At 45.7% G+C, this 24,797-nt stretch overlaps 1 protein-coding gene across 11 annotated transcripts in view; it reads left to right on the top strand.

Annotated features, from left to right (window-relative positions):
- The window catches only part of Larp4B (La-related protein 4B), a 164,876-nt gene that overhangs the window by 55,161 nt on the left and 84,918 nt on the right, over window positions 1–24,797 (top strand). For 10 of the 11 annotated variants that reach the window (XM_045742165.2, XM_069338887.1, XM_045742159.2 and 7 more), the window contains one exon: window positions 16,831–16,981. In XM_045742165.2, coding sequence (XP_045598121.1) covers window positions 16,831–16,981 — 151 coding nt within the window. Of the gene's footprint in view, window positions 1–4,023; window positions 4,044–16,830; window positions 16,982–24,797 lie in introns of those variants that run through there. The other variant, XM_045742167.2, reaches the window with a different exon arrangement.

Genomic DNA, 24,797 nt, shown 5'->3' with positions numbered 1-24,797 from the left:
AAGCGCTCTCTGTGGGGAAGGACGAGGGGGGGGGGGAAAGCGCGCGCACACGTACACGTAGGCGCACACGCGCGCGTAGGTACGTGTACGTATATATCTACTGCTGTTGATATAAGCGCGCTCTGTGGAGAAGGACGGGGGGGGGGTAATCCGTCGCCTACAAATCAGCTGGTTTTGACTATGAGTGGTTTTGGCCGCCGTACTCCAGCAGTCGTCCGCGGCAGTGATTTTCCCCTTACTTGCATGGACCAGGTGTAGTGATGCTCGGGAGTTATAATACACTGGACATTAATGATGACTATTTACTGCTGCTTACTCAGTTTTTGGCGATGTTGGCAAGCGTCACATTTGGAGTGGTTGTGCCTAAACAGAGGCGTTACCGAGCCTGGTAACCCGGCCAACCTTCAAGACACAGTTGCCCGTTACAGGAAGCGTCATTGTTACCGTCTTTTACTTCACTAAATCACGTTTTCCGCCGGTACGTTTTTCCACGTTAACGTCAAAATTACGGCGCAGTAAGTGTGAGGATAGGGCGTTCGTGCACGTGTGTGCCCTCTTGCAGGTATGTAATGTAAACTCGCCCTTCGTGATGAGTTACAACCTTGAAAGTGTACAGTAGCGTGTCTGTGTACACTAGAATGTTGTATCTTGTTACTATGGTTATAATTGGTTGATTTATTCAGATCAGGTGTAACATTGATATTTGTGGGGGGGGGGGGGCGAGCGTACTGGACCTAGCTTTGAAGCTTTATATATTTGTTCTCATAACCTGAGCACGTGAGTGCTTAGTGGTGGTGGTGGGAGGAGTGAGTGCCTTTGTGAGTGTGAGTGTGGTGCCGCGCCACAAGTTGTGCTGCTCATAATGGTCATGAGTATTGAGTGACTCACGCCAACACTACTCCTCACCTTGATGTAGCAGCGGCGAGCATTTACTCACACCTGTTACACTCCTTCCTCCCCCCCCCCCCCCTCGCTTCACCTACCTGTTACTTGTGCACTTATTACCAGCTGGTCTTGTAGCGGGGCTTGGTGACAGGTTTGGAGCACCTGTAGCCTGTCCTACCACACTTCTTCCTCCTCGACTCTTCCTTCATTTTGTACCTCCATACCTGGAGATGGTGTTGGAGTTGTTCTACTTCCTGAGCCCGGCCATGGGAGGCCAGGCTCGACTTGTGATAACATGGTCCAACAGGCAGTTGCTTGGAGCGGCCCACATAGCCACTAAAGCCTGGTTGGTCTTACACTTCTTGCAAGGACTTGCCTAAATACTTCTTGAAGACTTCCACCTTTGTTCTGACAATGTTGTAATGCTTGCTGGGAGTATATTGAGCAGTTGTTGGACCTCTGATGTTCAGATGGTACTCTCTGATCACCAAGTAGTCCCAATGACGTCATATAACAATTAAAACCATTTTGAGGCATTGGAGTGACTCGAACTCGCGACTCTGATTCAGTTCCTGGCTGCTTGGTTTTGTACCATCATGGATGGCAGTCGGTTAGGGCAGGTGTCCACCAGAACGACTGGCTGCTTGGTTTTGTACCATCATGGCAGTCGGTTAGGGCAGGTGTCCACCAGAACGAGAGTTTGTCCCTCCATTACCTCATAATGGCACAATGGTGCCTATGGCACCCTCTACCACTCACTGCTTCTATTCTGCATTTCCTTCCGTATCTTTTGCTCCAGAAGGTTGCTATTTTACTACACATTTGGGACCTGTCCAGTGTCTTCCATGAATATATTATTTGATACCTCTTTCTCCTTTCTGGAGAATAATTTTGAGAGCTTTTTGAGTCCCGGTAATTTAGGTGTTATATAGTGTCTGTGTGTGCCGCATAGATTCTCTATATTCCTTCTATTTCAGTAGTTTATCTGCTGAGAAAGGGGAGGCGAGTACCAAGCAATACTCAAGATGGGGCAGCACCAGGGATTTAAAGACTATTAGTATTGCTGTGAGGTTCCTGGATTTGAACGTTCTCGTAATCCTTATTTTCCTGGCCGCCGCCGCCGCTATATTTGCTTGGTTATTTTCACTAAATGTCAGGTCGTCAGACTTCATAATTCCCAGATCTTTCACATGCTATTTTGCTTGTGAGTAAATGTGATTGTGTCGTGTAGCCTGTATATCGTTTGTCCCTAGTTTCCTCCATTCCCAAGTACTTGGGACTTATTACTGCTAAGCATGCTGTGTTTATCATGTTATTTGCAGTTGCCAAAACGAAGACTTAATATAGGCTTGTAGTTTTTCTTCTACGGAAGAGATTTCCATGTTGATTATTCGCAAAGGATGACATGAAACTGTGACAAGTATGTTTGTGTGTATCTGAGATAAGAGAGAGAGAGAGCAGTGGTGCAAGGACTGCTCCTTGAGGTACACAACTGTTCACTTCACTTGGACTTGATGTTGTTGTGTTGACCCTTACTCTACATTCTGTTTAACACAAAATTGAAAATACAACGTCACACTTTCCCCATTATTGCTATTGATCTTATTTACCTGGTTAATGGGGTTCTGGGAGTTGTTCTCCTCCCCAAGCCCGGCCCGAGGCCAGGCTTGACTTGTGAGAGTTTGGTCCACCAGGCTGTTGCTTGCAGCGGCCCGCAGGCCCACATACCCACCACAGCCCGGTTGGTCCGGCACTCCTTGGAGGAAACTTTCATTTAATGGGCCATCACTCCATTGTCAAGCTTATCACATTCCTTTGCAAAGAGTATTATACAACATGTACATTCCATTCACATGGGGTCTGAGACTCGAACCCTGGAACCTTTCCAGTCGCCCTTCATTTGCTGGTAGTGTCTGGTAGCCACTTTCTTGGTTTGTGTAGATCTTCGTGGTGCTGTCCTCAAACTGTCGTGGTTAGTTTAGTTTAGCGTCGTTGTCCAACATTAATATGTAACATTCTACTTTCTCCGTCAAGCCATTGGCGTGCCGGCACAGTACGGGTCCTCTTGTACATTCCTACAGAATCTTGGAGGGGATTCTGAGAGTTATTCCCAAGCCCAGCCTGGAGCCAGGATTGTCTTGTGATAACTTGGTTCATCAGGCTCTTGCTTGCAACAGTCCACAGGCCCAAGTATCTAAGACATCCTGGTTGACCCGGCACTTCTTCCAGGAAAGTGTCTACTAATCCTTGTGGGTGTCTACGTGTAACCCATCTCCATTGATATCTCGTCTCCCTCAGGTTTTGGGGAATATGGGCATGAAGGTATACCTGGAGTGTACCTGTGGGCCATAAATAAAAAGACCAGTTGATGAAGATGAGATTAGCTGTGTGAAGCGGCCACAGGTTGCTATGTGGCTGGAAGTTGTGGTGAAGGGCTATAAGTAGATGCGTTGCGACGTCTCCATCAGATCACACTACCTCACAACTGAACTGCATGTCGTATCTAGCTGGGTTCTCCTTGACATTGGGTAAGACGGGGGGGGGGAGGGGCTGGGCTGCGGCTCCCTACCTCTGCATGACTTTCTATTTTGTTGCAAGACAGAATTTAATTTACATGGCAAATGTGTTATTATATTGACTTGAGCACTCGACTACGGTATGTCACGAATTGTTAAGTGTTCAGGACGGAGCGAAACATCTTTTGATATGTATTGGTTATTTGTTCAGCCAGGTTGTTACACTGCACCCAGCTCTGTTTATGCCCTAATTTGTGGCATATAAATGATGAGTGCAAGTAATGATCTTTAAGGTTACTAGACTTGACGGATGCTTATTTAAAGAATTGCTGCCTCTGCTCTTCAAACTCCTCATGCTGTAGCCATCTTTCCTCTCACTCATTCAGCCAGGTTATGGGATTTTGTAGTGTGTAGGAGTGGTCTGCTCAGAATTTTCCTGTGAGTTTGTCGTTGTCTCACATTTATGGTAATCACTGGTATCAGTTAAGCAGCTTATCGATTGGTTATCTTGGTACAGGTATTAGATAAGCGTGTGCGCGATGGTGACGGCCTTGGTGCTGGGCAGTGTCACGTGGAGCCAAAACTTTGGCGCGAGTGACGGTGTTGGTGTAACCCGTGGGGTCGTAAGCGTCGTGTTAGGAGGTTGGAGTTTGTACAGTGACAAATTGTGAGAAGCTGCACGTTGTTACCGTCCGTCCTCGTGTATGTCTGCTTGTACATGTCTGTGTTCCGTGAGTCCGTCACTCGTGCATGGTGTTCTGGACAAGTTGACGGCCGCTAACTAAATCGCGTTTTATGGAACGATAGGATTCAGTGTTGTGAAATTCTTGCCCAGTCTATCTCGGGTGAATTGGGAAGACAGGTGCAGTGGAGTAAGAGGGGAGGGAGGTGGGATGTAATAGAAACTGGTGAAAGTAAAGCAAAATGATTGTCAGGTGTAGACAGGCGGGTGGATGTGTTGAAGAGTTTGTTGTGCAACGCTGCCACCACCGCCGCCTGTGTTTGCGGTGGGGTGACTGAGGTATTGTGTTCAAAACATGTTGAATCTCTTCCCTCCCACTCCCCCATGTACCCACCGACCACCCAACAACCTTGCCCATAGTTCCCCATCCTGCCCCCTTCCTCGTGCCTATCCTTTATCAACCTTTACCTTGCCTTTATCTGTCTATGCTTAAGACCAACGTCCCCGCGGCCCGGTCTCTGACCAAGCCGTGCTTGGTAGTCTGGTCATTCACTGTTCGCGCACCCTAATGAATGACTCACAGCTTGGTTGATCAGGTATCCTTTGAAAGAGTTTCAAAAAGTTCACTTTTGAACGCAGTGGTTGGCCAGTTGTGCCCCTTGTGGGTAACAGGAGTGTTTAAAAGTCTTGGCCTTTTAATGTTGATAGTTATCTCTTCGTACCTCAGCTTTTCAACGGGGGCTATTTTGCAAGTGCTGCCATGCTTCCTGGTCTCGTGTGGTGTTGTATCAGTGTTCAGAGTGGCAACCAGTCCTTCTAGTATCTTCAAAGTGTGAAATATTATGTAACTCCAACTTGCACTTTACGGAATACAGATTTAGAATTTTTAAACTGTCCAAATAAGTTAGACGATCTATTGAATGGATTCTTGTAGTTCTTGACGTGAACAATTTGGCGGGTAAGGTAATAGACGTTGGGTCGCAGGAGTGCGTCAAGCAAAGGTTAGATATACGAGCGAGTTTGGTGGATATAAATAGCCACTGTCTCGCAATTTGTTGTATTCTTATTTTAGAAGTCACCATTTGTGAAACATTAAGCCAAACTTTAGAAAGTACAAAGGTTTCCAACAAAATTGGTGCCAGACAATATGTTCAGAGAACTAGATCTCTCTCAGCTGTATAGGGGAGAAGGAGGGGATATGATGACACAATGCCGAGGGAAATACAGGGTGGAGAATGACAACCTCGTAAAATTGAAAGTAGGATATGAGGACATGGGTGGAAACAGGAAATACACTTATGTTATAGTATAGGATCAGTAACAGTGTTGTCGATTTGTGGAACCAATTACCAGGTAACAAAGACGTAGGATCCCTGGAATGTTTAAAGTATAGGTTAGACTTATACAGGGAAGAGGTTGGCTTGATATAAAAAAATTAGAGCTGTGACGTATGGGCCAATAGGCTTTCTGCAGTTAAAACCCCAAGAATCAAGGTAACTGCAGAAGACCTATTGGCCCATACAAGGCAGCTCCTGTTTATATCCACCCAATCTCATTCATATATGGACAAGATCATCCTGTTCATATATTGATCCTTCTGAAGATGTATTATTAAATACGAAAGTACGTAAGGAAATTCCTTTTTCAATGCTTCCTTCGTGGCCTGACACTCACATTTTTCACCGTGTTAAATGTTCGTGATTTACACACATTAACAAATCCACAAGGGTCGTGATGAGAGTTCTAACCTCCGTCCGGGATGATCCCAGACGCGTCATTCATGTGTCTATCCTCGACTGAAAACTCCTGCTTGTATTATGTTACGCGGTAATTGGTTCCACAAATCAACAGTCCTGTTACCGAACTAGTATTTACCCAGGTCTTTCCTTAATTTAAACTTATCCAATGTATATTTGCCCAAATCATTCTTAATTCTATACTTATCCAACTTGTACACTTAAATTATTTCGTGGGGTGTATTGTTGATATATTGAATACCTTGTTAATACCCCGTTTCTTATACCAATTCATGCACATGTATGGTGCAATCATGTGGCCCCGAGGGGAAACTTTAAGGCAGGGGGAAGGGGTGCAAATACCATAAGACGTGGGAGGACGGGGGCGCAGATACCACTAAACAGGCAGGGAAGGGTCGATGCTGGGAGACGGGAGGGGGTGGGAGAGGGGGGGGGGGGGGGGCAAGCAGATACGGAGCGGCTGAAGGCGGGATGGTGGGGAGTGGTGGTGGGTGGGGGTAGCTAGCGGGGAGGTGTGTGGGTAGTGAGAGTCAACTTGGCGGGGTGCTAGTGAGTGAGGTGGTTGCACGGGGAATACTGCACTACATACCAGCCAAGGTCGGCGCCACCACCTTACTCTTACACCCCCTCCCCTCCCCTCCACACTCCATTAATACTCCCACAACCTCCCCCTCCCCCTGTCTCTACCACTGTCCACCAGACCCCTCCCCCTATCTCTACCACTGTCCACCAGACCCCCCCCCTATCTCTACCACTGTCCACCAAACCCCCCCCTATCTCTACCACTGTCCACCAAACCCCCCCCTATCTCTACCACTGTCCACCAGACCCTCCCCCCCTCTGTCTACCACTGTCCACCAGACCCCCTCCCCCCTCTTTGTCTACCACTGTCCACCAGACCCTCCCCCCCTGTCTCTACCACTGTCCACCAGACCCTCCCCCCCTGTCTCTACCACTGTCCACCAGACCCTCCCCCCCTGTCTCTACCACTGTCCACCAGACCCTCCCCCCCTGTCTCTACCACTGTCCACCAGACCCTCCCCCCTGTCTCTACCACTGTCCACCAGACCCCCCCCCTGTCTCTACCACTGTCCACCAGACCCCCCCCTGTCTCTACCACTGTCCACCAGACCCTCCCCCCCTGTCTCTACCACTGTCCACCAGACCCCCCTCTGTCTACCACTGTCCACCAGACCCCTCACCCCCCCGTCTTCTACCACTGCCCAACAGACCCTCCCCCCCTGTCTCTACCACTGTCCACCAGACCCTCCCCCCCCCTGTCTCTACCACTGTCCACCAGACCCTCCCCCCTGTCTCTACCACTGTCCACCAGACCCTCCCCCCTGTCTCTACCACTGTCCACCAGACCCTCCCCCCTGTCTCTACCACTGTCCACCAGACCCTCCCCCCCCTGTCTCTACCACTGTCCACCAGACCCTCCCCCCCCTGTCTCTACCACTGTCCACCAGACCCTCCCCCCTGTCTCTACCACTGTCCACCAGACCCCCCCCTTGTCTCTACCACTGTCCACCAGACCCCCCCTGTCTCTACCACTGCTCCACCAGACCCCCCCCTGTCTCTACCACTGTCCACCAGACCCCCCTCTCTGTCTCTACCACTGTCCACCAGACCCTCCCCCCCCTCTGTCTCTACCACTGTCCACCAGACCCTCCCCCCCTGTCTCTACCACTGTCCACCAGACCCTCCCCCCCCTGTCTCTACCACTGTCCACCAGACCCTCCCCCCCTGTCTCTACCACTGTCCACCAGACCCTCCCCCCCTGTCTCTACCACTGTCCACCAGACCCTCCCCCCCTGTCTCTACCACTGTCCACCAGACCCCCCCCTGTCTCTACCACTGTCCACCAGACCCCCCCTGTCTCTACCACTGTCCACCAGACCCCTCTCTGTCTCTACCACTGTCCACCAGACCCTCCCCCCCCCCCTCTGTCTCTACCACTGTCCACCAGACCCTCCCCCCCTGTCTCTACCACTGTCCACCAGACCCTCCCCCCCCTGTCTCTACCACTGTCCACCAGACCCTCCCCCCCTGTCTCTACCACTGTCCACCAGACCCTCCCCCCCTGTCTCTACCACTGTCCACCAGACCCCCCCTGTCTCTACCACTGTCCACCAGACCCCCCCCTGTCTCTACCACTGTCCACCAGACCCTCCCCTGTCTCTACCACTGTCCACCAGACCCTCCCCCCCCTGTCTCTACCACTGTCCACCAGACCCTCCCCCCCCTGTCTCTACCACTGTCCACCAGACCCCCCCCCTGTCTCTACCACTGTCCACCAGACCCCCCCCTGTCTCTACTACTGTCCACCAGACCCCCCCCCCTGTCTCTACCACTGTCCACCAGACCCTCCCCCCCTGTCTCTACCACTGTCCACCAGACCCCCCCCTGTCTCTACCACTGTCCACCAGACCCCCCCGTCTCTACCACTGTCCACCAGACCCTCCCCCCCCGTCTCTACCACTGTCCACCAGACCCTCCCCCCCCGTCTCTACCACTGTCCACCAGACCCCCCCCCCTGTCTCTACCACTGTCCACCAGACCCCCCCCTGTCTCTACCACTGTCCACCAGACCCTCCCCCCCTGTCTCTACCACTGTCCACCAGACCCCCCCCTGTCTCTACCACTGTCCACCAGACCCCCCCCCCTGTCTACCACTGTCCACCAGACCCTCCCCCCCCTGTCTCTACCACTGTCCACCAGGCCCTCCCCCCACCCCTGTCTCTACCACTGTCCACCAGACCCTCCCCTGTCTCTACCACTGTCCACCAGACCCCCCCCCTGTCTCTACCACTGTCCACCAGACCCCCCCCCTCTGTCTCTACCACTGTCCACCAGACCCCCCCCCCCCCCCTGTCTCTACCACTGTCCACCAGACCCTCCCCCCCTGTCTCTACCACTGTCCCAGACCCTCCCCCCCCTGTCTCTACCACTGTCCACCAGACCCTCCCCCCCCTGTCTCTACCACTGTCCACCAGACCCTGTCTCTACCACTGTCCACCAGACCCCCCCCTATCTCTACCACTGTCCACCAAACCCCCCCTATCTCTACCACTGTCCACCAGACCCCCCCCCCTATCTCTACCACTGTCCACCAGACCCCTCCCCTATCTCTACCACTGTCCACCAGACCCTCCCCCCTCTGTCTACCACTGTCCACCAGACCCCCTCCCCCCTCTTTGTCTACCACTGCCCAACAGACCCCCCCTGTCTCTACCACTGTCCACCAGACCCTCCCCCCCTGTCTCTACCACTGTCCACCAGACCCTCCCCCCCTGTCTCTACCACTGTCCACCAGACCCTCCCCCCCCTGTCTCTACCACTGTCCACCAGACCCTGTCTCTACCACTGTCCACCAGACCCCCCCCCTATCTCTACCACTGTCCACCAAACCCCCCCCTATCTCTACCACTGTCCACCAAACCCCCCCCTATCTCTACCACTGTCCACCAGACCCCCCCCCTATCTCTACCACTGTCCACCAGACCCCTCCCCTATCTCTACCACTGTCCACCAGACCCTCCCCCCCTGTCTCTACCACTGTCCACCAGACCCTCCCCCCCTGTCTCTACCACTGTCCACCAGACCCTCCCCCCCCTGTCTCTACCACTGTCCACCAGACCCTCCCCCCCTGTCTCTACCACTGTCCACCAGACCCTCCCCCCCTGTCTCTACCACTGTCCACCAGACCCTCCCCCTTGTCTCTACCACTGTCCACCAGACCCCCCCTGTCTCTACCACTGTCCACCAGACCCCCCCTGTCTCTACCACTGTCCACCAGACCCCTCTCTGTCTCTACCACTGTCCACCAGACCCTCCCCCCCCCTGTCTCTACCACTGTCCACCAGACCCTCCCCCCCTGTCTCTACCACTGTCCACCAGACCCTCCCCCCCCTGTCTCTACCACTGTCCACCAGACCCTCCCCCCCTGTCTCTACCACTGTCCACCAGACCCTCCCCCCCTGTCTCTACCACTGTCCACCAGACCCTCCCCCCCTGTCTCTACCACTGTCCACCAGACCCCCCCTGTCTCTACCACTCTCCACCAGACCCCCCCTGTCTCTACCACTGTCCACCAGACCCCTCTCTGTCTCTACCACTGTCCACCAGACCCTCCCCCCCCCCTCTGTCTCTACCACTGTCCACCAGACCCTCCCCCCCTGTCTCTACCACTGTCCACCAGACCCTCCCCCCCCCCTGTCTCTACCACTGTCCACCAGACCCTCCCACCCCTGTCTCTACCACTGTCCACCAGACCCTCCCCCCCTGTCTCTACCACTGTCCACCAGACCCCCCCCTGTCTCTACCACTGTCCACCAGACCCCCCCCTGTCTCTACCACTGTCCACCAGACCCCCCCCCTGTCTCTACCACTGTCCACCAGACCCTCCCCCCCTGTCTCTACCACTGTCCACCAGACCCCCCCCTGTCTCTACCACTGTCCACCAGACCCCCCCCCTCTGTCTACCACTGTCCACCAGACCCTCCCCCCCCTGTCTCTACCACTGTCCACCAGGCCCTCCCCCCACCCCTGTCTCTACCACTGTCCACCAGACCCTCCCCCCCCCGTCTCTACCACTGTCCACCAGACCCCCCCCTGTCTCTACCACTGTCCACCAGACCCCCCCCCTGTCTCTACCACTGTCCACCAGACCCTCCCCCCCTGTCTCTACCACTGTCCACCAGACCCCCCCCCCCTGTCTCTACCACTGTCCACCAGACCCTCCCCCCCTGTCTCTACCACTGTCCCAGACCCTCCCCCCCCTGTCTCTACCACTGTCCACCAGACCCTCCCCCCCCTGTCTCTACCACTGTCCACCAGACCCTGTCTCTACCACTGTCCACCAGACCCTCCCCCCCCTGTCTCTACCACTGTCCACCAGACCCCCTCCCCCCTCTTTGTCTACCACTGTCCACCAGACCCCCTCCCCCCTCTTTGTCTACCACTGCCCGACAGACCCCCCCCCCCCTGTCTACCACTGCCCCACCAGACCCCCCCCCCCTACATTGTTGGCCCTTTACACCCACTACATAAGAATGAAGGAAACTGCAGAAGACCTATTGGTCCATATGAGGTCCAAATGAGGTCAATGGGAATAACTGGAAAAGTAGGACGCTGGATACTCAATTTCCTGTCGAACAGAACACAGAGTAACAGTCAATCAGATAAAATCGAGTCCAAGCGATGTTAAAAGCTCTGTACCTCAAGGTACAGTCCTTGCACCGCTACTGTTCCTTATTCTCATATCTGATATAGACAAAAATACACGTCACAGCTTCGTGTCGTCCTTTGCAGATGACACAAAAATCAGCATGAAAATTACCTCTGCTGAAGACATTGAAAAACTACAAGCAGATGTCAACAAAGTTTTCGATTGGGCAGCAGAAAATAACATGTTTAACAGTGATAAATTTCAGGTACTCAGGTACGACAAAAATGAGGATCTGAAACATAATACAGGGTACAAAACACAATCGAATCTTCCCATAGTAGAAAAACAGCATGTCAAGGATTTGGGAATGATGTCTTTTTTTTAGTGTCCCCGCGGCCCGGTCCTTGACCAGGCCTCCACCCTCAGGAAGCAGCCCGTGACAGCTGACTAACACCCAGGTACCTATTTTACTGCTAGGTAACAGGGACATAGGGTGAAAGAAACTCTGCCCATTGTTTCTCGTCGGCGCCCGGGATCGAACCCGGGACCACAGGATCACAAGCCCAGTGTGCTGTCTGCTCGGCCGACCGGCTCCTAACACACTTCCCTTGTGTGTGGGGCTCAGTTTTGATTTGCTCTTTGAGACTCCATTTCAAATTGTCCCTAACATATATGGCTACTCCATCCCTCGTCTAATATATATATATGTGTGAAATAGTTTAAATCCATTTACTGTATTTGATATTCAGCTAATAGTTCTCTATTTTCTACATTCATCCATGTTTCGGTAAGTGCAATAATATCCATATTTTCTGTACAGACAAGAGCATTTAATCCGTTTTTGTTTCTTAGACTTCTATTGTTGGGTTAATATACCCTAAGTGTATTGTTAATTTGAGGCCCTTCTCTTTCCCTGATCATTTTGCCAATTTCTTTCTCCCACAAACATATACTTTTATTACCTCCTTCCTCCTCATCAATTTCCATACCACTATCGGTTAAACCCAAACAAATACCTCCAACCACTGGTTCCAACGAGTTCACAACAACAACCCCAGTTTTTGATAGATGCACCCCATCCTGAGCATATATTTCATTTCTTCCATAGAAGTGTTCCCAGTTATGTGAAAGATACTGCATTTGATTTGCAATATCTTTCCAGGCGGCAATTGACACCAAGTGCCCTCGACAACCATTCATTTCCAACTCCCTTTCTTGGAAGAATGCCACATATGATTGGGATTCCTCCCTTGCTCCTAACCATGTACATGTAATAATGTACAGTACTGGTATAATAATGTAGGATATAAACCCCCCACTTGTGCAAAACATGTGTAAAGATTTACACTAAGTCCTTTGCTCTCCTGAGTGCTTTTTCAAGGTTTGGGTATGTGGTTAGGTCACACATCTATCCACATGTTCTATCAGCATCAGAGGCCCCAAGACTGTTCAACACGCTTCCACTACACATAAGAGGCATAACTGTCTGACCCCTCACGTCCATGAATGCTTTGTGGATGTGAATGCTTTATGAGCATATTGGCCTGGTTGACCAGTCCAGGAACCAGGAGGCCTGGTCGACGACCGGGCCGCAAGGACTCTAAGCCCTTAAAACACCTCAAGGTAAGGTAGACCAAGACTTGCATTTCGATGACTAATGTAGCTGCTACCCTGGATCCAATCCTCTTATTCTTCCTTCTTGACCTCCTGACCATAAGAGGATTGGATCCAGGGTAGCAGCTGCATTAGTCGTTGAGATGCAAGTCATGGCCTAGCCACATATCGCAAACCCTGACAAAGCACTCGGGAGAGTGCAAAAGACTTGGTGTAAATCCTTACACGTTTCGCAAACATGTGTGGGTTTTTAAACACTGCCAATAATGTTGTTAGCATATACATCTTTTCACTTGTGATTTGTTCACTTGTGAGCATAGAGTTTGCAAATGCAATGTGCCCCAAATGTAAGGTACTACTGTACTTCAATCTACAGCTTCAAGAGTAAATAACAGAAAATTTGATCATTGGCAGATTTAAAAAGTCATTTGTTACCAAAAATATTCCATACATGTGTTTAAGGGGATGGAATCTGATTTTTTTGAAAACTTGCTCAAACTTGTATTTTTTATTTTGTTTTTTCTTCTCCATAATCTACATGGCAAATGCTCCATTTTTTCCTAATGAATCAACATAGTAACATGAACACACACAAATTAAAATTTATAATTTGCAATTTTCAAATTTGGTAAAAATATTAAAATTTCAAAAATTTAGCTTGTACAGTATTTATTATGATCTAGTAATGGCATATGATGATCATATTCTTTTGTTTATGTAGTTTATGTAGTTTGCTGTACAAAAAAAATCAATATGGTGAAATGGACTATGTAAATATGATCATCCCTGAAAGTGCAGGACCCTTCTTAGTACTGTACAGGTAAATGTACCAAAAGCTGTGATCTCTCTAACCCAGAACTGTGCAAGAACACTTTAAATAAGAATGAATGTTTCAATAGGGAATGTCCAGCTTTTCACATAAAAGGTACCAAGTGAATAAGTCCAACAAACCACCTCTATGAAAGCAGCCACAACACTATTTACTAGGATGATTTTTTAGCAAGAGGAGGAGGAGAAGAATGGCTAAAAATGTCCAAACTCGACCACCAACTCGGTCAAATGCTAGAGAGGACGCAAACACAGTGGCCTCCTTACCAGAGCCTCAGATTTTAACACAAAGTAAAGCATCCAGCACTTCCACAAATATAACATAATTTTTATTTTCCAACATTCAAGGTATAAAAACACGCAAATGTAACAAAGTGCACTTCAGAGATGGCTTCTTACACGAGGCAAATGGTGTTTGCAACCCTAACAGAAAGTCGCCAAGGACTACCATGATGGTGAAATATGGATTTCGTAGCACAATCTTTTCAGATGTGACGGGAAACACAGGCTACAGGGTGGGGTCAGCCTGTACATCAAGGACACGCTCATCTGCACTGAGCTGCTAAACACCACAAATGATATGGTGAAAGTGCTGATAATCAAAATAGAGATCTTAAATGTAGTCATTGTCCTTGTATAAAAGTCACCGGAGGCAAATCATCAGCAGTTTAAAGACCAACTATTGAAAATAGAACACTGCTTAGAAAACCTCACAAATCCAGCCTCAAACATCATCCTGCTTGGGGAATTCAAACTACGGCACCTGAAATGGAAGACCATACATAGCTGATACAGTTGTATCGGAGAGAATTCCGGGAAGTAGCCTAAATGAAGTCACATGCATATGACCTGCTACAGATGTGCAACAGTGCCATGTGCCTTAAACCAGCAAATAGAACCAACTAGGAAGGAGAACATTAAGTTTTGTAATATAAAAATCTGAACCAATTACCTTTTATATGGCTATGAACTATCACAAAAACATCTAAACTTGAGTCTGATCACATTTTTGACTACCTAGTTGGAAAACCTACATAACAAAGAAAGTCAAAAGTTCTGCCACCTGTGGGGGGATTAACATGTTGACCAGTTTAGTTTCAAATTCTCATCCATAGTGACGGGTATGCATTTTCCAAGATGTAGACCCCACAATAAAATCAGCTGAGAAAGGTGGAAAAAAAAATTGGTTGGTAGCTTCTCATACAAAGGAACATGAGAAATATTGGCATTGGGCAATACGAGTGTCCCTGTACTGTATAAGAGTTTTTTTTTTTTTTTTTTTTTTGGAATACGAGCAAGATTTGCTCGGAAAATTTACATCGGAATAAGAGTGTTGCCTCGGAAGACGAGGGTGTTGATACTCGTACAGGCCGACTAGCGCATGGTGGCACGGCGATCGCACCTCAGTTTACCAGTGCCTTGCACCCAGTGACTATACCGCCAGAATTCTTCAAGGATTTACAGTTTTTTGTCAGATTTTTGGCCATTTGAGCATAAAAGTTTTTATATATCTCGCCATGGGTCTCAAGAAAGCCAGTGGTAAGGTTCAACCTAAGAAAATAGTTGAGTAGAGGCAGTAGAGGATGTCGCTTCTTCATTAAGAAAATGTGTGAAGTATGGGAAGAACTGCAAAGTTTTGTTAAAAATAACTTGCTCAGATAAAGCTGTAGCAGGCTGTTGCATTGACCTTTTAAATGAGTGTGATGTCTTACTACAGACAAGTGTTAAAATGTAGGGAAAAAAGTGTCTTTAGGCAGATTCTTAGGGGATACCACAAGCAAGTCCTAGTGGTATGCAGGCAAAACATGCCAGTGTGTGCACACCAGTGAAGTTACTGTCTGATGTTATAATGGAAGGGGACTCCCCTTCCAAACAGTAACACCTCTCCTCCTCCCTCCTCACAATCTTCCATACGCCAACAGCAGTCATCAGCAAGGGTAAGTAATAGCTTGAACATACTTTTGTAGTGTAGATTTGGATGAATTGGGTATAAAATTTAGTTTGAAGTGAGGTTTTTGGGTAGTCAGGAACGGATTAATTAGTTTCCCATTATTTCTTATGGGGAAATTAGCTTCGGTTTAAGAATTTTCTGATTACGAGCCGTCTCCTGGAATGGATTAAGCTCTTAAACCGAGGTACCCCTGTACGTGGTACCGTCATTTAAGATTGCAATCCGTTACCAGAGACGCGTTGTCAACCAAAACGAATTTTCCCATAAGAAATAATGTAAATTTAATTAATCCGTTCCACACCCCCAAAAATATCAACTTAAAAATACATTTTATACCGAATAATTCATTTTGTACTTGCTACAATACAGTATGTATTTTTTGCCATGAATGAGGACTTGTTGGCATATGGAAGACGGTTATGAGGAAAGGGGGGGGGGGGGGTGTGGGTGTGTGTGTGTGTGTGTGTGTGTGTGTGTGTGTGTGTGTGTGTGTGTGTGTGTGTGTGTGTGTGTGTGTGTGTGTGTGTGTGTGTGTGTGTGTGGAGGAGAGGTGTTACTGCTTGGAAGGGGAGTCCTCTTTCATTATAACATCAGGCAGTGATGATTTCACTGGGGTACACACACACCTACGTTTTGCAGGCATACCACTAGGACCTGGTTGTGACTCACTGCTTGCTTGTCTTGCTAAGAATCTGTCTAAACACTTAACTGTCTAAGCACTAAACACGAATCTGGCAAACAATGAAATTAGTCACAAAGCATTCAAGTGCGGCTGCGGTAGTCACTGTGGGATAAACTTGTAAACAGAGTGTGCCTCACCCCATACCCCTAGCACCACGCATTCATTCGACCCATACGTGTACAAACAGATGTCGTCTTCAAAGTGAACCGTCGTACACCAATTCAAATTTTGCGATGAATTTGATGTCTTCAACCAAAAAATTTGTCCCCGAGGACTGTCATCAACCTAGGTTCCACTGTACTGTATAATAAATTCAGCAAAATAACAAAATAACAAAAGTTGTGTGAAATTTGGCCTTCCAGGTGGCAATCAGCAATGCCACCAGCTGCATATCTACTTTGTGGACCTTCCTTACTACTACCCTTCTTAGTGTTTCAAACAGATGCTTGCATATCTTTATCCCTACATTATCCCCGAGTTCCAGTAAATAGGTGTTATCGTCATCATCATCGTCGGTTGCGGCCCGTCGCGCACTGATTTATTAAAAAAAATGGTATAAAATACATTTTTTAACATACACTATTGGGATGGAATTTTAGACGTTGATACCAAATGAAATGAGATTTGCTTGACATTTTAATTTTTTTTTTTTTTTTTTTGGATGAATATGTTCAGATTCCCATCCCCTTAAGCTATGTACCAGTATTTGAATGGTAAGACAACCTTGTTTTTTCCCGTGATTCAGGTATCTGCCGGTGGAGGTACTGTCCTCAATCCGGAGGCTTCGGTGTTCCATCTTCCTGCTACTTTACATGCCTCAAACATGCCGCCCTCGCCTACCCTCACACCCACCACCACCACCCATCCACCCACTATCAATGGGTTCCACTCACATGGTAAGTATGGACGATTTTAGTACTGTGTGTGTGTAATTGAGGCAGCAGGTATGGTAATTGTGGATTTGAATAATGTTTATCTGCTTGTTGCTATTGTAAATATATTGTATTTGCAATTTCAATTTAAAGAGGTATTAAAACTTAAAAAATTGGAACAAATCCACAAGGGCCGTGATGAGGATTCGAACCTGCATCCAGGAGCATCCAGGAGTGTAGTGTAGTGTTAAAAAAATTTATATCCAAACCACACATTAAAAAACATTTCTACATTTTTAGTGTCGATTCTATCAATTGAACTTCATTCTAGATATGCAAAGCCTCTGGAATTTTATTCATACATTTATTATACCATGTTTTGTTAAATTCTCTTGGCTAATTTCATTCACATGTGCACACAAAAGAAATCTGAAAATGGCTCTTCCCAAACTGATCCAAGGGATACTTTCTTTATTGGTTTGTCCCTCATAACCTACTTTCCCTAAATTTAACAAGGCTGTCCTTTGTCTGCCTTATCTACCTTATCTATCTTTGTCTACCTGTTTCCAAAATACTTTGAGTATTTTGGAAACATAGGCTCTAGAGGAGAGAAGAAACCAGGGTTGAGAGATTTGGCTTCCTTGACCAAACCTCGTAGCTTGGCTCTGGCACTAACCTTATTGCAAAAAAATTATTTTAAATATACTTTGTGCTTCATAACATTCAGATTCCAGGCAACTCAGACATATTAAAGTATTGACCAAATGTAGGTTATGTAGATTGCTTTGGGAGTCCTTATTTAAGTTTTAAAATTGTTCTCTGTTTGGCAGCTTCCAAATGTGTTACTGACATTACTGTGTTCCTCTGATGTTATTGGTATGTTTAGTGGTAATGGTGGTGGTGTACAACACTTAGTTTAGATAATGCTACAGTCTGAATTCTACACTGAAATATGAGGACACTGATGATACACAAAGATATCATAACCAAAACCTGCCAAGTCCAGGTTGGTTATGATACCTAATCAGGTTGGTGAGGATGGATTAAACGATATTTTCACTTGACTGTGAGCAAGTGAAAACAGGAGAAGCAAGAAGAGATGAATGCACACGAAATGGAACTCCAAGGGCACTGAAACACACATTTCGGTATGATGCCACTGATCCCAGCTGGCGTTGTGCCGTATCCCAAATGCAGCTACCCAAAACAATAGTAATATACAACCAGTAATAATAATAAAGATTAAACTTTCCCAAAAGAATAAAATTTAATTGGATAGGAAGAAAATAAGTGAGCATTACCATAGGTTTTAAACATCTTTTCTCTAACTATAAGGAGAAGTACAACACGACTCTCAATTGTATTCTAGGGAACTTTATGAACACATGTAAAAGAAACCTTGTTGCTTGCTTTATGGTGGTTATTAATTGCATGAGCAGTTTTCCTTACTTGACCAAGCAACCAACCAACCAGGAGATGAAGGAACGTGCATTTGTATAGTACAGTATAATGTGAGCAACATAAACTGTTAGTGTCAGAATATGGCACCGGTAATGCTAGTCTAACATTACCAGAGTGAGACAGCATAACAAAGATAATTTGAAGAGCCATTTGGAGCTGGTGTTTATGCAGTTCAGGTGAGAGTATTATATACAAGCAAAGAAACACGCAATTACAAATGAGAGATTATAGAAGAGTTAGGTCCCTTCATAAGGATGTTTTATTAAAGTGACCTAAAGGAGAAGCAGATAAGAGATAATGGGATACAATACTGTAATAAGGGAAACAATAGAGGTTACAAAAAGCTCATCACTTTCAGAAATTCTAAGAGGTGCAATGAACATATGGGTCAGCAAGTAATTATAGGAGGCCACAAACAGCAGCAAAGGCTTGTACAAAGTACCCAAGCTAACAAGGTGAAGCAAAGGGAAGACTGACAAATGTACTACTGTAGTTAGGTCAGAGGTGTTAGACATACAGGTGTTAGGTGTTAGACTGGGAGCCGGTGGCTGAACAGACAGAACACTGGACGCGTGATCCTGTGGTCCCGGGTTCAATCCCGGGCGCCGGCGAGAAACAATGGGCAGAGTTTTTTTCACCCTGATGCCCCTGTTACCTAGCAGTAAATAGGTACCTGGGAGTTAATCAGCTGTCACAGGCTGCTTCCTGGGGGTGGAGGCCTGGTCGAGGACCGGGCCGCGGGGACACTAAGCCCCGAAATCATCTCGAGATAACCTCAAGATCTCAAGATAACCCAACCAACCAACCATACAGCCTGTCATATTGGCAAATTGTTTTTGTTGTCCATTTAAAGGAAGATGCTTGCAGGCTCCATAGCATATAAGATGTTTGTGAACATTAATTCAGTAAGTATTAGTTATCTATGGTTTTAAGTATGTAACCTCCTGGATGAGTTTTGTCAACTCAGAGAAAGTACTTTTCTGCATTAATCACTAAAATTGATGAAAGTACAGATGAAACTGATACAGCACAACTCTAAATTTTTATATGTGGTGGTGATGTAAATATGCTGTTGACATGTGTGTAAATTAATATCAATAACATGAACAGGTGGTGATATCTTTGGGTTTTGTGGGAGCACTGGACAAAGTAGGAATTTATTAGACAAGCAGAGTCCAGCCACAGATAAAACACTGAAAATTATAGTTAGAAAAGTGGCTACTAAATTAAATGTAAAACTGCCGACTTAATACCAACCTGGAAATTTATCGTTGTTGAATAATTCATAGAAGTGTTGTGCAATAAAACTAATAATGAATGTCATGGATATTGTAAATGCTGGGAATTTTACCCAAGCATGGAATCTTAACTGCAGGAAGTTCAACTACTTTTTAAAAGAAAGACTCGTGGCCTGCCACTTCACATTGATGTTTGATGGTTTAAGTCGGGGCGCTGTACTGAAAATTTAATGAATCAAGAGATGACAAACATTTATGAAACAAAAAAAATATGGGATATGGACTGAAAAGAATACCGGGAGGCCTGGTTGGAGACCGGGCTGTGGGGCTGTTGATACCTGGAAACTACAAAAAGTAAAAATAACAAATGGATTAACTCTACTTTTCAAGATGTATATCACGGAACACTTAACCCTTAAACTGCGTATGGCATATATATACGCCAAGGGCCGGTGGTACCATATATTAAATTTTTAAACCTTCTATCGCTTTCAAATTTTTTGTGCATAATCTACTAGGCAAACACTCCAACTTTGTCGAAATGATCATCAACGTAACTTGAAAAAAAGAAAATTAAAGTAATTATGAAATTAAATATTGAAAATTTCAGATTTTCAGATCGGCTGCAAAAATATTTAATATCGCCAATTGTTCATTAAGTGTTGTTATGCTCTTGGAATAGTATATGATCTTCATTTTAATACATTTAGAATATAGATTTACAGTTTAGTTTTCTGTAAAAAAAAAGTAAAGTAATTTGAAATGTGCACCAAATTCAGACAACAAAATTTATAACTCAAAACGTTTAGAGTTTATTAAAAATCCATCCTAATAGGATTGTAGAACAGACAGGAGTGCACACTATGCAGTATGTAAAAATGGCGAGAATCAGTCGGAAACGGAATTTTTAGAAGCGGACTCAATGTTGAAACTCTACTTTTAGAGATACTGTAATTGACGTTGAAGTTATTGACAATGTATAAGGTACAGTGGAACCCTGGGTTACGAGCGTTCCTGATTACGAGTTTTTCGGGTTACGAGCCCGATTTGTTCGGAAAATTTGCAGCGGCATATGAGCAATGCATCGGGTAACGAGTTTGTTGATTCGCGTATGGGCCGACCTAGAGCGGGGTGGCACGGCGATCGCTCCTCAGTTTACCAGTGCCTCGCGCCCAGTGATTATCCCGCCTGAATTCTTCACAAGGATTTACAGTGTTTTGTCGGATATTTGACCATTTGAGCATAAGTTATTATAGTGCATATCTCGCTTACAACAGCCTAGTTTGTTACAGGGTCCCAAGAAAGCCAGTGGTAAGGTTCAAGGCAAGAAATCACATGTGAGGCTGACAATAGAGGATCATTTGTAAACATGAAAATGGTAATCGTGTTATTGAACTTTGTAGGCAGTACAACAAATCCACGTCAACGATATGCACTATACTTGCCAAGAAAAAGGACATAGAGTGCTAAAGTGGCAAAAGGCATATCAACAATCATGAAACAAAGACCACAAATACTTGAGGATGTGGAAAAGTTATTAATTTGGGTACACAACAAGGAGTTAGCGGGTGATAGTGTTTCAGAGGCCATCATTTGTGAGAAAGCCAGGGTATTGCACGAAGACCTTGTAAAGAAAACCCCTGGAATGAGTGCAGATACGATAGACTTTAAGGCAAGCAGGGGATGGTATGACAAATTTAAAAAAAAAAAGTGGTATTCGTAGTGTTATGAGGCATGGGGAGGCTGCCAGCTCAAACAAACCAGAGGCTGAAAGATTTATTGAAGAATTTAGAGAGTTTGTAGAGGCTGAGGGATTCCTACTGCAACAGGTGTTGTGAATTGTGATGACAGGACTGTTCTGGAAAAAAATTGCCTAATTGCCTAAAAAAGAGGACATACATTACCAAGGAGGAAAAATCATTGCCCGGACACAAGCCTATGAAAAATAGGTTTATGCTTTTGCTGTGTGGAAATGCGAACGGGGATTTGAAAATTAAACCCTTGCTTGTGCATCATTCGGAAAATCTAAGGGTTTTTAAAAAGTATGGTGTGCAGAAAAATCAAATGTGTGTGATGTGGAGGGCTAATAATAAGGCATGGGTGACTAGGATTTTTTTATGGAGTGGGTGAATGATGTGGTGTGCCCTGCCATACAAAAATATCTGCAGGAGAAACATTTGCCACTCGAGGCCCTGCTTCTCCTCGGCAATGCTCCTGCTCATCCTCTAGGCTTGCTAGATGGATTGTTGAACGGATATAGTAATTTTCTCTCGGTAAAGTTCCTTCCTCTTAACACCAGTCCTCTAATTCAGCCTATGGACCAGAAAATCATAGCGAATTTTAAGAAACTTTATGAAAGGGCACCTTTAATGGGCACTCTGGAAATGTTTTGAAGTGACTGAAGCCACAAACCTCACCCTCAAAGAGTTCTGGAAAGACCATTTTAACATTTGTAGCGCTTTAAAACAAGTTGACAAAGCCTGACAAGAAGTGACTCAAAGAACCCTGATCTCTGGCTGGAGAAAATTGTGGCCTGAATGTGTGCCTGAACTAGACTTTGAGGAGTTTGAGCCTGTAAATGATGCACCTATTGTTGAGGAAATTGTTACTCTGGGTTGGCAAATGTGCTTGGAATTGGAGGGTGCTGATGTGGAGGAGTTGGTGGAACAATACAATGAAGAACTGACCACTAAGAACTCAAAACTCTTCAAAAGGAGCAACAAGACGAGGCAGCTGAGGATATTTTTCCAGTGGAGGAAGAGGTAGAAGAGGATGCCCCCTTCCGCAACCATTAGGAAGTGGTGTCAGATGTGGGAGGAAATGCAAACTTTTATTGAAACGACTCGCTCGGAGAAAGCTGCAGTTGGCCATTGCATTAGTGTTTTCAATGATAATGTAATGCCTCATTACAGACAAATGTTGCAAAGAAGGAAAAAACAATCTTCAATGGATCGTTTTGTTGTGAGAAAATTGAGCAGTGAGCCACAACCAAGGACCTAGTGGTATGCAGGCAAAACGTGCCAGTGTGTGCATTTGAAGTGAGGATTTTAGGGTAGTCAGGAACGGATTAATTAATTTCCCATTATGTCTTATGGGGAAATTAACTTCAGTTTACGAGTTTTCGGGTTATGAGCCGTCTCCAGAAACGAATTATAGTCTTAAACCAAGGTACCCCTGTAGTTCTAATTCATTAATTTACTTGTATGTTTTAATAAACATTGTTTGGCATTCATACTCGAATGTTAAAGTTGTAGGTCAATGTGTTGAAATGAAGTAAAGAAAAAATAACCCCCAAAAAATACAAAATACAGTATAGGGATAATTATAATAATTATAATGATTTAGGAGACATATTTAAGGTATACTTTATGTAAGTCAAAAAGCCCTAATCTGGTCCCTAATCATTAAAGCAATCTAAACAAACAAGGAAAATAGTTTGAAATTGTGAAAAAATCAGCGAAAAAAAATTTGAAGTCCCAAGTTCTGCCAGTTATGACTGATTTATTTGTTGACCATTTTAATTCTTTTTTTACATAATTATGGAAAAGTATGCATTCTCCCTGTTGTAGAGGTTACAACAAAATTAGATAATGAACAAAGAAGAAGAAAAAGGCCCTAAAAAAAAAAAAAAAAAAAAAAATTGTGGACATTGGTGAAAGTAACAGGTATTACTATTGAACAATGTATTTGTATGATATGTAACAAAATAGAGCAAAGTAACATACTCATTATTATGTTATGTATTACTCGGCAATGCTATTAAGGCAATAGCTGCATATCCACTTTGTGAACACTTTTAACTACAGTACTGTAGTACCTCGGTTTAAGAGTTTAATCCGTTCCCGGAGACGGCTCGTAATCCGAAGCTAATTTCCCCATGAGAAATAATGGGAATTGAATTAATCCGTTCCTGACTACCCCAAAAACCTCACTTCAAAGTAAATTTTATACCTAATTCATCTAAATAAACCTACAAAACTATGTTCAAGTTATTACTTGCCATTGCTGATGAATGCTGTAGGTGTATGGAAGATGGTGAGGAGGGGGGAGGAGGAGAGGTGTTACTGTTTGGAAGGGGAGTCCCCTTCCAAACAGAAAGGGAGCTCAGCTGCTGGTGTCTGAGCTGGCTGCCTCCCCATGCCTCTCAACACTATGGATACCACTTCTTTTTCAAAATTTGTCAAACCATCCCCTGCTTGCCTTGGTCTATCATATCTGCACTCGTTCCAGGGGTTTTCTTTACAAGGTCTTCGTGCAATACCCTGGCGTTCTCACAAATGATGGCCTCTGAAACACTATCACCTGCTAACTCCTTGTTGTGTAACCAAATTAATGACAACTTTTCCACTTCAAGTATTTGTGGTCTTTGTTTCGTGATTGTTCTTACGCCTTTTGCCACTTTAGCACTCATAATGTCCTTTTTCTTGCTAAGTATAGTGCATATCGTTGGCGTGGCTTTGTTGTACTGCCTACAAAGTTCAACACGTGTACCATTTTCATGCTTCCGAACGATCTCTTGTTTTTCCTCTATTGTCATCCTCACGTGGGCTTTCTTGCCTTGATCCTTACCACTGGCTTTCTTGGGACCCATGGTGAGATATATAACAAACTTTTATGGTCAAATGACCAAAAATCCAACAAAACACTGAAAATCCGGATGAAGAATTGATAGTCGCTGGGCACGAGGCACTGGTAAACTGAAGGGTGAGGGGCGACGATCACCGTACCACCACGCGCTAGGTCGGCCTGTACGCATATCGACAAACTCGGATTCCGAGGTAACCCTCGCCTTCCGAGGCACATTTTCCGAGGAAATCCTGCTCGGATTCCGAAAAACTTGTATACAGGGACACTCGTGTTCCGAGGTACCACTGTACTGTACTACTATTTTTCTTTGTGCATCGAACAGGTGCTTGCATCTCTTACTGCATTATCCCTCAATTCCAGTTAATAGAAGCTGTTCTCCTTAACAAAACATTCTTAAAAACAAAAAAAATTGTCAAATTTCTGAAAATATTGGGATGAAACTTTCACGACGGTGAAGCCAATAAGTTGGAGATATAACATTTTAATATTAATTTTCACATAATTCAAATATATTTGAAATATATTTTCATCCAGCCCAAGCTTATACCCCCATT

Source organism: Procambarus clarkii, chromosome 40 (assembly GCF_040958095.1).
Source record: "Procambarus clarkii isolate CNS0578487 chromosome 40, FALCON_Pclarkii_2.0, whole genome shotgun sequence".
NCBI classification, from domain to species: domain Eukaryota; kingdom Metazoa; phylum Arthropoda; class Malacostraca; order Decapoda; family Cambaridae; genus Procambarus; species Procambarus clarkii.
This window is presented reverse-complemented; position numbering and strand designations above follow the sequence as displayed.